The following is a 14,040-nucleotide window of genomic DNA, read 5'->3' as shown; positions in this document are numbered from 1 at the left end:
GTTGGGATTAATCCACCTTTGGAATTTACTTCTATTGAGAAAAAAATAATCGTGTGAATTGTTATTTTGAACGAAAGTTTTCTTATGACGGCTTCTCTTCACTGTCTAGAAATCTACGGATGCACATAATAGAGAAAAATGAAACAAATATGGACGACTTGCTCCGAAACACCACCGAGTGGGGAACGCTTCTCAAAAATAACCTGCAGTTGTTTCCTTCAAAATTCCTACTTGCTCGAAATGTACATACATCAAGGTATATTTGTAGAAAATTTCACGAAAAAATATTAATTTTCCTGGAAGTTAAGAAGAATTTAAGTGGACTCTGTTGGAATTTCCGAAAATTGTCTCCCACCCCCCATTCCAAGACCGGGCGACGTGTTGTGTTCTTGAGCAAAACACTTCATTTCACGTTGCTCCTGTTCCACTCAGCTGGCAAAAATGAGTAACGCTGCGATGGACTGGCGTCCCGTCCAGGTGGAGAACACATACGCCATTGAAACCGGGAAACCGGGCCCATGAGCCTGGCTAGGCTTTAAGAGGGCGTATATATTATTTTTTTTTTACATTTATCATGTCTCTAACAAATACACGTAAGTTATTGAGAACTTTATGGAAAGTTGACTTCACTGGAAAAACATATTCAGCTTGATCTGTTATTCAATAGAAAGCAATAATGATGTATTGATACCCACATGGATTTCCGTGTAAATTTTCATTTTTTTATTTTTACAAAGGATTCAGTGAAACTGGATTGCAAGAACAATACAAGTATGACACCATTGCTTCAAGCCGTCTCTCTGGGTCACCTCAAAATGATGTCCAAGTTGATAGCCAAAGGGGCAAAAATAAATGCTGTCAACAATGGAGGCAATAATTGCCTTCATTTAGCTTTGAAAAGAGACATATTTCATTCTGAGGCGGAGTACATGGGTATTTTAGATAAGGTAAGTTCCTAAATTCTTTGCCAATAAATATCATTCGAGCGAGTTCGTTGCCAGTGCCGCCGAACTGGCTCCTGTGCAGGTGGCACGTAAAATACACCATTTTGAGCGTGGCCGTTGCCAGTACCTCCTGACTGGCCCTTGTGCCAGTGGCACGTAAAAGCACCCACTACACTCTCTGATTGGTTGGCGTTAGGAAGGGCATCCAGCTGTAGAATCTCTGCCAAATCAGATTGGAGCCTGGTGTAGCCATCTGGTTTCACCAGTCCTCAGTCAAACTGTCCAACCCATGCCAGCATGGAAAGCGGACGTTAAACGATGATGATGATATCCACTGACGTCTTGTGGAAATGTCATAACAATGTTGAATTTTAGAACTCTAGAAAATGGATACAATGAAGCAAGGTCCTTAGAGGGTTTTCCTGTACTTACTATATATACAAAAACAGCAGCTTTTACCCTTCAGTCGATCTGACGATGTTTATTGTGAACTGTGAGTGGATTTGGTAGACGGAAACTGAAAGAAGCCTGTCGTATATATGCATATATATGTGTGTGTGTGTTTTTGTGTGTCTGCGTTTGTCTCCCCACCATTGCTTGACAACCGATGCTGGTGTGTTTACGTCCCCATAACGTAGCGGTTCGGCAAAAAGAGACCGATAGAATAAGTACTAGGCTTCCAAATAAGTCCTGGGGTCGATTTGCTCGACTAAAGGCGGTGCTCCAGCATGGCCGCAGTCAAATGACTGAGACAAGTAAAAGAGTAAAAGAGAATATATGTGTGTAACTGTTATTCAGATAGTTGATTGTCATTTTGGAAATTGTAGTAATGTGTGTTTTGGTGAGATGAAGCCACACAGGCAGTCAACCACCCGACTACTGGAATTGTTTATCACAGTAACAATTTATTACCTGTAATGCGTTGCTGTGTTGCCTCAACTGTGACACCAATTCTTACTTCCTTTACTTCACCTTCATCATCCAAAGACGTTTCTTTATTAATTATGGAATCATTATTGATAAGTTTGGATGTGTTTGTATGGTGTTGACATTGTTATGTCTGAAGAAATTACTACGTTGTTGATGTTCTCTTTTTTGATCTTTCATTACTTTTGTCATGTGTTTATCATCATCATCATCGTTTAACGTCTGCTTTCCATGCTAGCATGGGTTGGACGATTTGACTGAGGACCTGTTTATATATATATATATATATATATATATAAAAGATAAATAAGAGTGAAAAAACTACAGAAGGGTTGTGTTACATGGTTAAAGTATATATTTAAATTATGTCAGAAAAATGTTATAAAATCTTTTTGGTATATAAACATTGTATTTGGAGAAATAACCGGTTTTGTGTTGTCTTTTCAAATTTCTCTACTTCATGGTAACATGTCTTCACTCCCACATCCAACCACGTGCTTTCACATACCAACTTTCTCACCTATATATATATATATATATATACATAATTATTACAATTAAAAGGGTAAAGGATTATCAATTTATTAATTTATTAATAAATTAATAATTAATAATTTTTACCAAGCCCTTCGGTATGTAAGCACCATTATCGGTGGAGAACTTATTTAAAAGTTCTTATACATTTATAAACAAAATTAAGGGATCAGCAACAGGTTGCTTCACCACATACCGAAGTTCAGAAATAGTAGCTAAAATGCTGAAACTTTTTCTTCTTTTCTTCTTTTTTTTCTTCTTTTTTTCTTCTTTTTTCTTCTTGTTTTGCCTATGTGAGTTGCAGGTAATTGCTATCTGTTGAAGTTTCAGCATTTTAGCTGCTATTTCTGTTTTATTATTGATATTTGTTCCATCATATTTCCTATATTTGATATGAAAATATTATTTTGTTTATCGATAAGATATGTTTGTATAACCTTGAACTCATCATTATATACTTCCTCATTTGTAGTACTCCTTTAAGCTCTCCCTGAAGAAGAAGGATAGGCTATCTAGCAGAGTGGTTGCTAGTTACCTGTCCGATTTAGGCGCTGACCTTCACCATCCAAATAGAGAGACTGTGACCCCACTGGGTCTCATCAATAACCCAGATCTGATAGAAAAATTAAAAGCCTTTTTACCACCTCAGTAAGTATTCCGTGGCAATAAAAAGATAGACAAGTATATTTTTTGTTTTGTATATAATCATTTCTATGTGGAAGTGCAATGGCCCAGTGGTTAGTGCAGCGGACTCGCGGTCATAGGATCGCGGTTTCTTTTTGAAATGTTGTGGTAACAACAAACAAGATGAAGATACATACCCATCCAATGTAAATAAGATGCAAAAATTCTACCCTCCTCCAGGTTATAACTGCATTCATTAACGTCTGGCGAAAATGAACTTACATCATCTTCGGACTTCTGTGAATATAAATCCAATGATTGTTGTTATGCTCTTGTTGTTGTTTTTGCAACTGTACTATGGACGCTAATAGGTCTTCCATTATTTAACAAGTTGTATCACGAACAAAGTGTTAAATAACCTACGTGAGATTCGAAACCCTCATCGTCAGATGTTGTAACGTAATCTGTTATGTACAATAATTAAGATAATCAGATGTCAGTAAAAACAATGTTGTTGTTGGCACTCCATCGCTTACAACGACAAGGGTTCCAGTTGATCCGATCAACGGAACAGCCTGCTCGTGAAATTAACATGCAAGTGGCTGAGCACTCCACAGACACGTGTACCCTTAACGTAGTTCTCGGGGATATTCAGCATGACACAGTGTGACAAGGCTGACCCTTTGAATTACAGGTACAACAGAAAGAGGAAGTAAGAGTGAGAGAGTACAGCAGGGTTCGCCACCATCCCCTGCCAGAGCCTCGTGGTGCTTTAGGTGTTTTTGCCCAATAAACACTCACAACGCCCGGTCTGGGAATCGAATCCACGGTCCTATGACCGCGAATCCGCTGCCCTAACCACTGGGCCATTGCGCCTCCACAAAAACAATGTAACAAACTAACAAATCTCTTCAAGAACTCACCGATCGATGCCGTCCGACTTTACTGTGATCCTTCATTGTGTTCTTCTGTAAGGATTTTGGCTTTTAATATCTCCTGTGCATGACTAGTTTTTAATTAGCTACAATGGTGGGGGAAGACACATCAGTCAGGCTTTCGAAGGATCAATTTGGTAGTGGGACCATTTCCCACAGCCCTTCAATCATAAAACTGTTAGGTACCTTTCATCGGTCTGAGATCATCCAGAGTGTTAGTGGTACATTGAAGGCAGATAGAAAAATGACATTTACTGCATTCAACTCATCAGTTTGAAATGAGCCCTTAGTATACATGAATCCCTAAAAATAATTCTCTCTACATTTTCTTGTTCTCTCTCAATTTTTTGCCTTCATCCATTTCTGTCGAAGACCGTAGGCTCGAGTCGTCAAAGACTTTTTCCATTCTTCCCGAGGGTCAAACTAATAAAACAATACACCTGCTAGTGGTTCCCTCACCTGTCTTTGTCTTCTGTTTTCGGTAAATTTGAACTATATAGGCGCAGGAGTGGCTGTGTGGTAAGTAGCTTGCTTACCAACCACATGGTTCCGGGTGCAGTCCCACTGCGTGGCACCTTGGGCAAGTGTCTTCTACTATAGCCTCGGGCCGACCAAAGCCTTGTGAGTGGATTTGGTAGACGGAAACTGAAAGAAGCCCATCATATATATATATATATATATATATATATATGTGTGTGTATGTGTATGTGTTTGTGTGTCTGTGTTTGTCCCCCCACCATCGCTTGACAACCGATGCTGGTGTGTTTACGTCCCCGTTAACTTAGCGGTTCGGCAAAAGAGACCGATAGAATAAGTACTAGGCTTACAAAGAATAAGTCCTGGGGTCGATTTTCTCGACTAAAGGCGGTGCTCCAGCATGGCCACAGTCAAATGACTGAAACAAGTAAAAGAGTATATATGTGTGTATGTGTAGGAAATATTTGTTACTTTTGTTCATCCCTTTAGAATGCCATGGAAATTGTGTTCTGTCTGTCCATCCATAGAATTTAAAACCAAATGCCAGAGTATAAATAGATTAAATAGATTAGATACAATAAAATATTTGTTATCTACACATTTAATAAAGCCTAGATATACAAATGATCTTGTGTTCATATTTTTATTCAGAAGAAATGGAGTCTATGCTGGAATTAAAGTATATTACGGCAATATATGTCGTTGACTGTGTTTTTTGCGATCTACATACACACAGAACAGTTTTAGTGATGTATCAGAGTGAAGACATACATTTATGTATATGTGTATAAGTTTGTATGTGTGTGTGTGTGTGTGTGTGTGCGCTGCTCATATAATCTGTTTGAATGTAATTGTTAAAAGGAAACCTTCTGATGTATTTGTGCTTGTCATTGAAGTGTCTCATACTATTCTGAACTCTAATCACGTACACAATGTAATCTTTATTATAAATGAAAGTTATTGTTGGGATGTGTTTCTATTTTGTTCCGCAGATGTACATATTGTGAAGCGAATGCCCCTTCAAAATTCGTACCATGTGGACATGCTCTCCTGTGTCATGAATGTTATGTCACTATTGCATGTGAAAAATGCCCCACTTGTCAACAAGATATACGGGGAAGTGGTAAGAATACTATTTGATAATCTGTCTGTTTGTCTCATTGACTTTATTGTGTATAATGTATATGGTAATTAATGTACTTCAATATTATTGCCTAGATTCACATCTGCCATAATCTAGCTTATTTGTGATAAAAGAAGTTCATTGTAGTGACACTTTTTAATTACTTGGTCCTAATTAGCATTAGTGACAAATGCAGTATTGTAGCGGCAATGGAGTGGGATGTGGGTAGGGTTACATGTTCCTTGTAATGTTGTTCTTATAGTAACGATAAGTAGAGGTGCAATGGCCCAGTGGTTAGGGCAGCAGACTCGCGGTCATAGGATCGTGGTTTCGATTCCCAGACCGGGCGTTGTGAGTGTTTATTGAGCGAAAACACCTAAAAGTCCACGAGGCTCCGGCAGGGGATGGTGGCGAACCCTGCTGTACTCTTTCACCACAACTTTCTCTCTCACTCTTACTTCCTGTTTCTGTTGTGCCTGTAATTCAAAGGGTCAGCCTTGTCACACTGTGTCACGCTGAATATCCCCGAGAACTACGTTAAGGGTACACATGTCTGTGGAGTGTTCAGCCACTTGCACGTTAATTTCACGAGCAGGCTGTTCCGTTGATCGGATCAACTGGAACCCTCGTCGTCGCAAGCGACAGAGTGCGAACAACAAAATAGTAACAATAGCATTAGAAAAACAGTTTCTCTCAGTGAAACCCTTCTGCAAATGTGTAATTCTGTGTCTTCAAATTTGCTGATAACTGGATTTTCACCCTATTAATCCTACCACATTGATAAAAGGGGTATCAAGAGGGTGGGAAACTTTGATACATGTAGAGTTTTGTATTTTTGATACCAGTTCCTTTGTAACATTTCAGATATTTCCAATGCGATAATAAGTGTTTGGCAAGTTACATGTAGTGAATGAAGTTTGTTCAAGTGTAGATCCTTTTAGGACACCGGATATTACTTTCTGTTCCACTTGTAGAACGTCTGGAAAGAAAGCTGTTTTATTAATAAGCGCTGCTCGGGTTGAAATAGGCCCAAATATTTGCTGAATCAGATGGCATTCTGGTGAACTGTGAGGTCAGCAGTTAGAATTAAAGCTTACCAGCAGCAACGTTTACCAAGGAGAACAGGTGTTTGTTTATCCTATTTCAAATGAGGTGTCGTGTGTTTGTGGCTATATATTTAAGGACCAACTAAGTTGGCATTGAGTTGTGACATAGGAACCGGAAGCACAGTGATTACCAGTTGACCATTGGTGCTAATATGGCCCATAATAATGAAATAGATTATTATTAAATAATGAAGTTATACTATAAATATAAAACTTGGAAATATTGATTTCAGAGCCTGAAATGTTGACAGGGAACGTACCGAAGACATCACAGCAAGTTGGTGAGTATCTACATCTTGTTATGTACAATTTCAGATAAATTCATCGGAGTAACATGTCGATGAGCAGTTGTATGTAGTTAATGATATTTGATACAAGTGTACAGTGTTTTAAGACTGTTATTTACCTGTTTGACCTGTGTAGAAATAATCATCACTCACCTGGAAAGAAATCTGCTTCGTCAAGGAAAATGAATGACATTCGTATGTCTTTATTTCACTACCATTTACCTCTAAAATAATAACGATCTATATACTAACAATAATAAAGCAAACGAATCGTCATATTTCGAGAAACGAAAATACACCAAGTAGAATGATCAGACCATTATGCAAAAGGTACAAAATTTAAACTTTACTGAATCAGATGATATCCTGCTTAACTGTGATGCGAGAAGTGAAAATTAAAGATTATCTGCAGCAATGTTTGAGAGAGTAGGGATGATGCGGAGGAGAGAGAGACCCAGGAAGACACTAGAAGAAGTATTGAAGGTCGATCTCAAAATGCTGAACCTTACAAAAGAAATAAAAGATGTCCCCACCGTAACTGAATTGAGATCCTAAAATTAAGGTACCATGTAAAAAGGCATTGAAATAGATGCGGGTTTTGTGTAAAAAGTAATGGCGCTAGTGACATGTAAAAAGCCTGCAGCATAAAGTGGTTGGAGTAAGGAAGGGTCCCCAGTCACAGAAGAGACCCTAGAATCTTGTGTAGCCCCTGGTCTTGCCATTTCCTGGCCATACAACCCTTGACAAAATGGATTACGAAAGTCAAATGTTGGTGATAGTATGAATATTACTGAAATTTCAAAACATAATCATCAAGGTTGGCATGATTGGTAATTTGGATAAATTGGCATTTTGGATATTTTCACTGCAATAATGTGTGAATAGTGGAGGCGCAATGGCCCAGTGGTTAGGGCAGTAGACTCGCGGTCATAGGATCGTGGTTTCGATTCCCAGACTGGGCGTTGTGAGTGTTTATTGAGCGAAAACACCTAAAGCACCTCGAGGCTCCGGCAGGGGATGGTGGTGAACCCTGCTGTACTCTTCCACCACAACTTTCTCTCACTCTTTCTTCCTGTTTCTGTTGTGCCTGTATTTCAAAGGGTCAGCCTTGTCACACTCTGTGTCACACTGAATATCCCCGAGAACTACGTTAAGGGTACACGTGTCTGTGGAGTGCTCAGCCACTTGCACGTTAATTTCACGAGCAGGCTGTTCTGTTGATCGGATCAACCGGAACCCTCGATGTCGTAAGCGACGGAGTGCCAACAACAACAATGTGTGAATGAGAGTGATATGCAGTTAATTAGATTTTGTGCAAGTGTAAAGTGTTCTAGGACACCTGTTACCATTCTCTGTTCCACTGGATGAATGCAAAGCTCCATCATTAAAGAGGATGAAAGACATTGAAATATCTTTAAATATTTTCTGAATCTGATGACATTCTGGTGAACTGTGATGTGGGCAGTTGGAATTAAAAAGTAACAATGGTAACCTTTAAAAATGAGTGTAAGCATATGCTTATTGTTGCCGGATGGCATCTGTAAAGACATTCGAGCGAGATCGTTGCCAGTGCCGCCGAACTGGCTCCTGTGCAGGTGGCACGTAAAATACACCATTTTGAGCGTGGCCGTTGCCAGTACTGCCTGACTGGCCCTCGTGCCAATGGCACGTAAAAGCACCCACTGCACTCTCAGAGCATGGTGGAAGCTGAGAGAAATTGCTTTGAGTAACTTATTATCTCCTTGCCACCTCGAGTTGAAATGTTTTAACTTAATTAAATACTTTTATTTTTGAATATGTAATGTTTGTGCATTCTTCTCCTTTTATGCAAACTGTCAAATTTATACCAAACATCTTACATAAGAATCGAAAGTCTAAACGAACAAAAAAACACGAAATAGAGTTATCAAGTGATAATTAAATGAGAAAATTGCACCATTGTTAGATTATGGAGGATGTCTTAATAGAGAGAGAGAGAGTAGGTTTAGGAAAGTTAGTCTATTTTTGTTGAGGACCTAAATTTGATGCTACTAATGGGACCACGAGGGAAAGCATAAAAATGTTGGTCAAACGAATTCTGCTCACCAGTTGACTATTGATGATAGGAAAGTCTCACAATAATAAAATATAGATTATTAACAAAGGACACTTTACAGTAATGTGCATAACTTGGACATATTTATTTCAGATGCTCCAACGTTTGGGAAGTTCACCAAGTTGTCGCAGCCTAAACCTTCTGCATCACAGCCTGAACCTTCTACATCACAGCATGAACCTTCTACATCACAGCATGAACCTTCTACATCACAGCATGAACCTTCTACATCACAGCATGAACCTTCTACATCACAGCATGAACCTTCTACATCACAGCCTAAACCTTCTACATCACAGCATGAACCTTCTACATCACAGCCTAAACCTTCCACATCACAGCCAGATAGTGAGTAAAATATTGCAACACTTTTATTGATTTCCACCTGTTTTATCTTTAGTTCAGATATTTTGTTTGTCAGAATGATTCTGACTGAGGACAGGTTTGATCCCTAATTTCCATTTGAACAGTTAGCTGTAAAGTAATATCATAAAATATCCACTGAGGTCAGCACTATTGGTATTATGGGTATATTAGGAAACGCAATGGAGTTAATATTGTCTTTTGCTTCAGGGAACTAAAATATATTATGGTTTTGATGTTGTTGTTGGCACTACGTTGCTTACGACGTCGAGGGTTCCAGTTGATCTGATCAACGGAACAGCCTGCTCGTGAAATTAACATGCAAGTGGCTGAGCACTCCACAGACACGTGTACCCTTAATGTAGTTCTCGGGGGATATTCAGCGTGACACAGAGTGTGACAAGGCTGACCCTTTGAATTACAGGCGCAACAGAAACAGGAAGTAAGAGTGAGAGAAAGTTGTGGTGAAAGAGTACAGCAGGGTTCGCCACCATCCCCTGCCGGAGCCTCGTGGAGCTTTAGGTGTTTTCACTCAATAAACACTCACAATGCCCAGTCTGGGAATCGAAACCGCGATCCTATGACCGCAAGTCCGCTGCCCTAACCACTGGGCCATTGCGACTCCACGGTTTTGATGTAAATAGGTGAATAAATGTTATTTTTTTGTTTGTTTTACATTTTTGTTAATTCATTGATTACTGATAAATTATTGTTGTTATTGCTAAACCAGATGTCTTTTGCAATGTGACAGGCTTACGATATAAAGTGTTCCAATTGTGAACACCCTGTCTTTTTTTTCACTGATAATAAATCTATCATTACATCCACTACATAGTGATGATGACATCATGTCTGCTTTTGATGACTTTTTGTGAGCAACAGGATGAAGACTTGTTTAGCAATGGGATTCAAGAACTGCAACACTGATGGAAGAAGTGTGTGGACCACAGGAAGGACTCTGTGGAAAAATAAACTTCATTTGCTCACGTTCCATGAGGGCATCTTTGTCAGCCTATGAACTTTCATATTTAGGATGTCTTAATAAAAAAAGAGATTTAGGAAGGTTAGTCTATTCTGTGGTGGACCTGAATATTGAGCTTATTGTATGGTACCATTGTAAAACGTATAAGAAATGTTGAGGGGGAAACTGTTGTGGTCACCTTTTGACCATTGAGGATAGCAATATGCTATAATAATAAAATATAGATTATTGATAAAGATTAAGAAATTTTACTAGAAATTGCAACCCATTTCAGATTCTCAAAAACTGGAGGAGAGGGATCTCCTGAAGGTGGCACGCCTGTTAGGATGCAATTGGTGGCAAGTGGGTGAGTAGAAAATAACAATACTGAATTTTAGCTTCACTTGAACTTTTGTATGTCAGAAGGACTGAGAACAGATTCCATTCCTAATTTCCATTTTGAAATTTTAACAGTAAAATCATTCTATTGAAGACACTGATGTAATTCAATAAAATTGAGATTAGCAGGATTGGTAAAATGGATAAATTAGTAAAACACAATAGAGTAAATATAAAAAAAAGAATGGTTGTGGGCAGAAAGAGAATCATTTCCCCAAACTCGATGCATATCCACAGCCGTGAATTTCTGATGAAGTCAACAATAGGGTTATTGTGTAGGAATCTGATAAGTAATTTCAGTTTAGATCATGAGCGTGGCCGTTGCCAGTACCGCCTGACTGGCCTCCGTAGGATTTTCGAGTGAGATTGTTGCCAGTGCCCCTGGACTGGCTCTTGTGCAGGTGGCACGTAAAATACACCATTTTGAGTGTGGCCGTTGCCAGTACCTCCTGACTGGCCTTCATGCTGGTGGCACGTAAAAGCACCCACTACACTCTCTGAGTGGTTGGCGTTAGGAAGGGCATCCAGCTGTGGAAAGTCTGCTAAATCAGATTGGAGCTTGGTGTTGCCATCTGGTTCGCCAGTCCTCAGTCAAATCGTCCAACCCATGCTAGCATGGAAAGCGGACGTTAAATGACGATGATGACGATGATGAGGATGATCACCAAACTGGAATGACTTCTTACCACATGTCATATGTCTGAAGATGCTTCAATATAAAGATGAAGCTTAATAGAGCATCCTCAGCTGAATCAGTTATTATCGCTGTTCTTTGAGCCAAATATCTGTGTTAATCCGACAGACTTAGGATAAAAGATGTTCCTAGAGTGACGTCTCTGTCTTTTACTTGGGAGCATAGGACTACATCATTAAACGGTCCTTTTTAACATGATAGGGTGTAGTTTCAGGGACCTGTGGCCTCCCCACTGTCCAGTGTCCCTCTAGCTGTGGATCATACTTCACTCACATCTAATGTTTAATTGTACGTAGATGAATGGTGTAGATGTTAGCAAGTTCTGTCTGCTTTTCTTTGACTTCTCTATAAATTGTGGCTTTGATCCAGTGAAAGATATCATCATTATGTGCCATGCATCCAGAGAGATTAACCCTTTCGTTACTACACTTATTTTGAGATACTCTGTGCTTCTTTCAATTAATTTTAAATATAACAAAGAATTTAGTAAAATAATTTAGTTATCATTCAGCTGGTGTTAGGAACATAAATTGTGACTAAGGTTTGGTGGAAGATTTTAATTCAAAACTTATGAAAACAAGACATTTGTACTACAGAGCCAGGGGTGGTTTCAGCCGGATTGGTATCAAAAGGTTTAATTTGCAGATTTTGTTTCGATTGTTAGAAATAGCAGCCAAATATTGTGCACATTGAAGGCACATTTGACTGACTGTCTTTAAACTTATTTGTTACCATATTTCTGTTGAGATGCTCTGTGTTTCCTTCAATTAATTTTAAATATAACAAATAATTTAGTAAAATAACTTAGTTATCATTCAGCTGGTGTTAGGAACATAAATTGTGACTAAGGTTTGGTGGAAGATTTTAATTCAAAACTTATGAAAACAAGGGATTTGTACTACAGAGCCAGAGGTGGTTTTAGCCGGGTTGGTAACGAAAGGGTTAAGCTGGTGTCTTGTGTAATTTGTGTCGTTTACCTAACTACGTTATATTAATTAGTCAGAGAAGGAAAGGTATCGCACTCACAAATGACCTATTTCAGGCATTGATCATGTCAAGTCACTTCCTCTCTGCATTGAGAGTACACATTTCTGGTACTATGGACATGCGGTTAGAACTTTGCAGGAAAGGATATCAAGACAGATTATTCCAGCTTAACTAACTTGCAGGAGATCAATAATGAGATAATCCCAATTGGTTGCATTTGTGAATCGTCGTCGTCGTTTAATGTCCGCTTTCCATGCTAGCATGGGTTGGACGATTTGACTGAGGACTGGTGAAACCGGATGGCAACACCAGGCTCCAATCTGATTTGGCAGAGTTTCTACAGCTGGATGCCCTTCCTAACGCCAACCACTCAGAGAGTGTCGTGGGTGCTTTTACGTGTCACCCGCACGAAGGCCAGTCAGGCGGTACTGGCTACGATGGTTTCTTCCGACACAACCTCATGCGGGAGATGCATGAGAAAACTCTATCCTTAGAACCTTTCCAGGAATACTAAGCAGAGAAAATGCATGGAAAGATGGACGGATGGATTGATGAAGTGACTTGGCTGTTGATTCTTTAGGTTTTAATACACTTAAGCACTTCTGACATTTGCTTTCCAGAAATTTTCGCAAATCCAATTTTCAATTAATTTTGTTCAAAATTCAACCTCTTCGTTATTTGTGCCATCATTCTTAGAAATAGAAGACAATGCCTTATATTTTTCATATTTCTTCAGTTTTTTGTAGTTTTCTGTTAATATAGTTTCTTTGTTATATTTATAACAACCTACAACACGTAACTCTGATATTATTGTTAATGTTGTTGCAGTTATTTCTTATTGTTCTATCTTCAACAGGTATTTTCTTGGGAATTGAAAGTACCCAACTGGGACATATCCGGTATGACTTTTCTGGTAATGTTCAAGAGCAGAGCTTCCAGATGCTGCTCTTCTGGTCAACACATTGTGATCCGCAGGAAGTTACAGTGGATACATTGAGGATAGCTCTTGAAGAAGCTGAGTGCCTTACTGCACTCAAATGTCTATCGTTACATGTAAAGGGAATTATTGTATAAATGTTGTTTGACCCCAGGTCAACCTTGACCAAGCAATGATCTATGATCAGATGTCTCCCAGCTGGGACCATCCTGCCTTTATTCTTAATGTAGAAAACCCAAAGCCACATTGTCCCACTTGTCCAACTTTAACCCTTTAGTGCTTAAACCGGTCATATCTGGCCAAAATATTCTACCTGTTTTATGTTCAAACTAGTCAGATATGGTCATTCATAGCTACCTTATTGTGTCATTTTAAAATTAAACAATCGCATAATTGAAATCTCAAAGCCATGAAATGATGCAGGATTAATTTTACATGGTGTGAATACATAAGCTTTACATTTGGCAGAATAATCTGAGTGCTAAAGGGTTTAGGGTGAGGTGTGAATTTTGGTAAATTTGGTTACTAATTCTAGCAGATCTGTCAACCAAATAAAGACCACTTCACTGGTTTGGCTCTTTTATTAGTAATTAACTTTTAAAATAAAGATAAACTTTGAAATGTTCAACTGTTGTTGGTGTTGTTGT

At 38.9% G+C, this 14,040-nt stretch overlaps 1 protein-coding gene across 2 annotated transcripts in view; it reads left to right on the top strand.

Annotated features, from left to right (window-relative positions):
- The window catches only part of LOC106878668 (uncharacterized), a 15,580-nt gene extending 1,559 nt beyond the window's left edge, over window positions 1-14,021 (top strand). Inside the window, exons 2-8 of one of the 2 annotated variants that reach the window (XM_089345598.1) lie at window positions 738-947; window positions 2,878-3,053; window positions 5,434-5,564; window positions 6,904-6,951; window positions 9,146-9,400; window positions 10,672-10,743; window positions 13,313-14,021. In XM_089345598.1, coding sequence (XP_089201724.1) covers window positions 774-947; window positions 2,878-3,053; window positions 5,434-5,564; window positions 6,904-6,951; window positions 9,146-9,400; window positions 10,672-10,743; window positions 13,313-13,530 — 1,074 coding nt within the window. In that variant the 5' untranslated portion in view covers window positions 738-773 and the 3' untranslated portion in view covers window positions 13,531-14,021. The remainder of the gene's footprint in view (window positions 1-737; window positions 948-2,877; window positions 3,054-5,433; window positions 5,565-6,903; window positions 6,952-9,145; window positions 9,401-10,671; window positions 10,744-13,312) is intronic. The other variant, XM_089345599.1, reaches the window with a different exon arrangement.
- The last annotated feature ends 19 nt before the right edge of the window (window positions 14,022-14,040 follow it).

Source organism: Octopus bimaculoides, chromosome 29 (assembly GCF_046866305.1).
Source record: "Octopus bimaculoides isolate indiv1 chromosome 29, ASM4686630v1, whole genome shotgun sequence".
In the NCBI taxonomy this organism is placed as follows: domain Eukaryota; kingdom Metazoa; phylum Mollusca; class Cephalopoda; order Octopoda; family Octopodidae; genus Octopus; species Octopus bimaculoides.
This window is presented reverse-complemented; position numbering and strand designations above follow the sequence as displayed.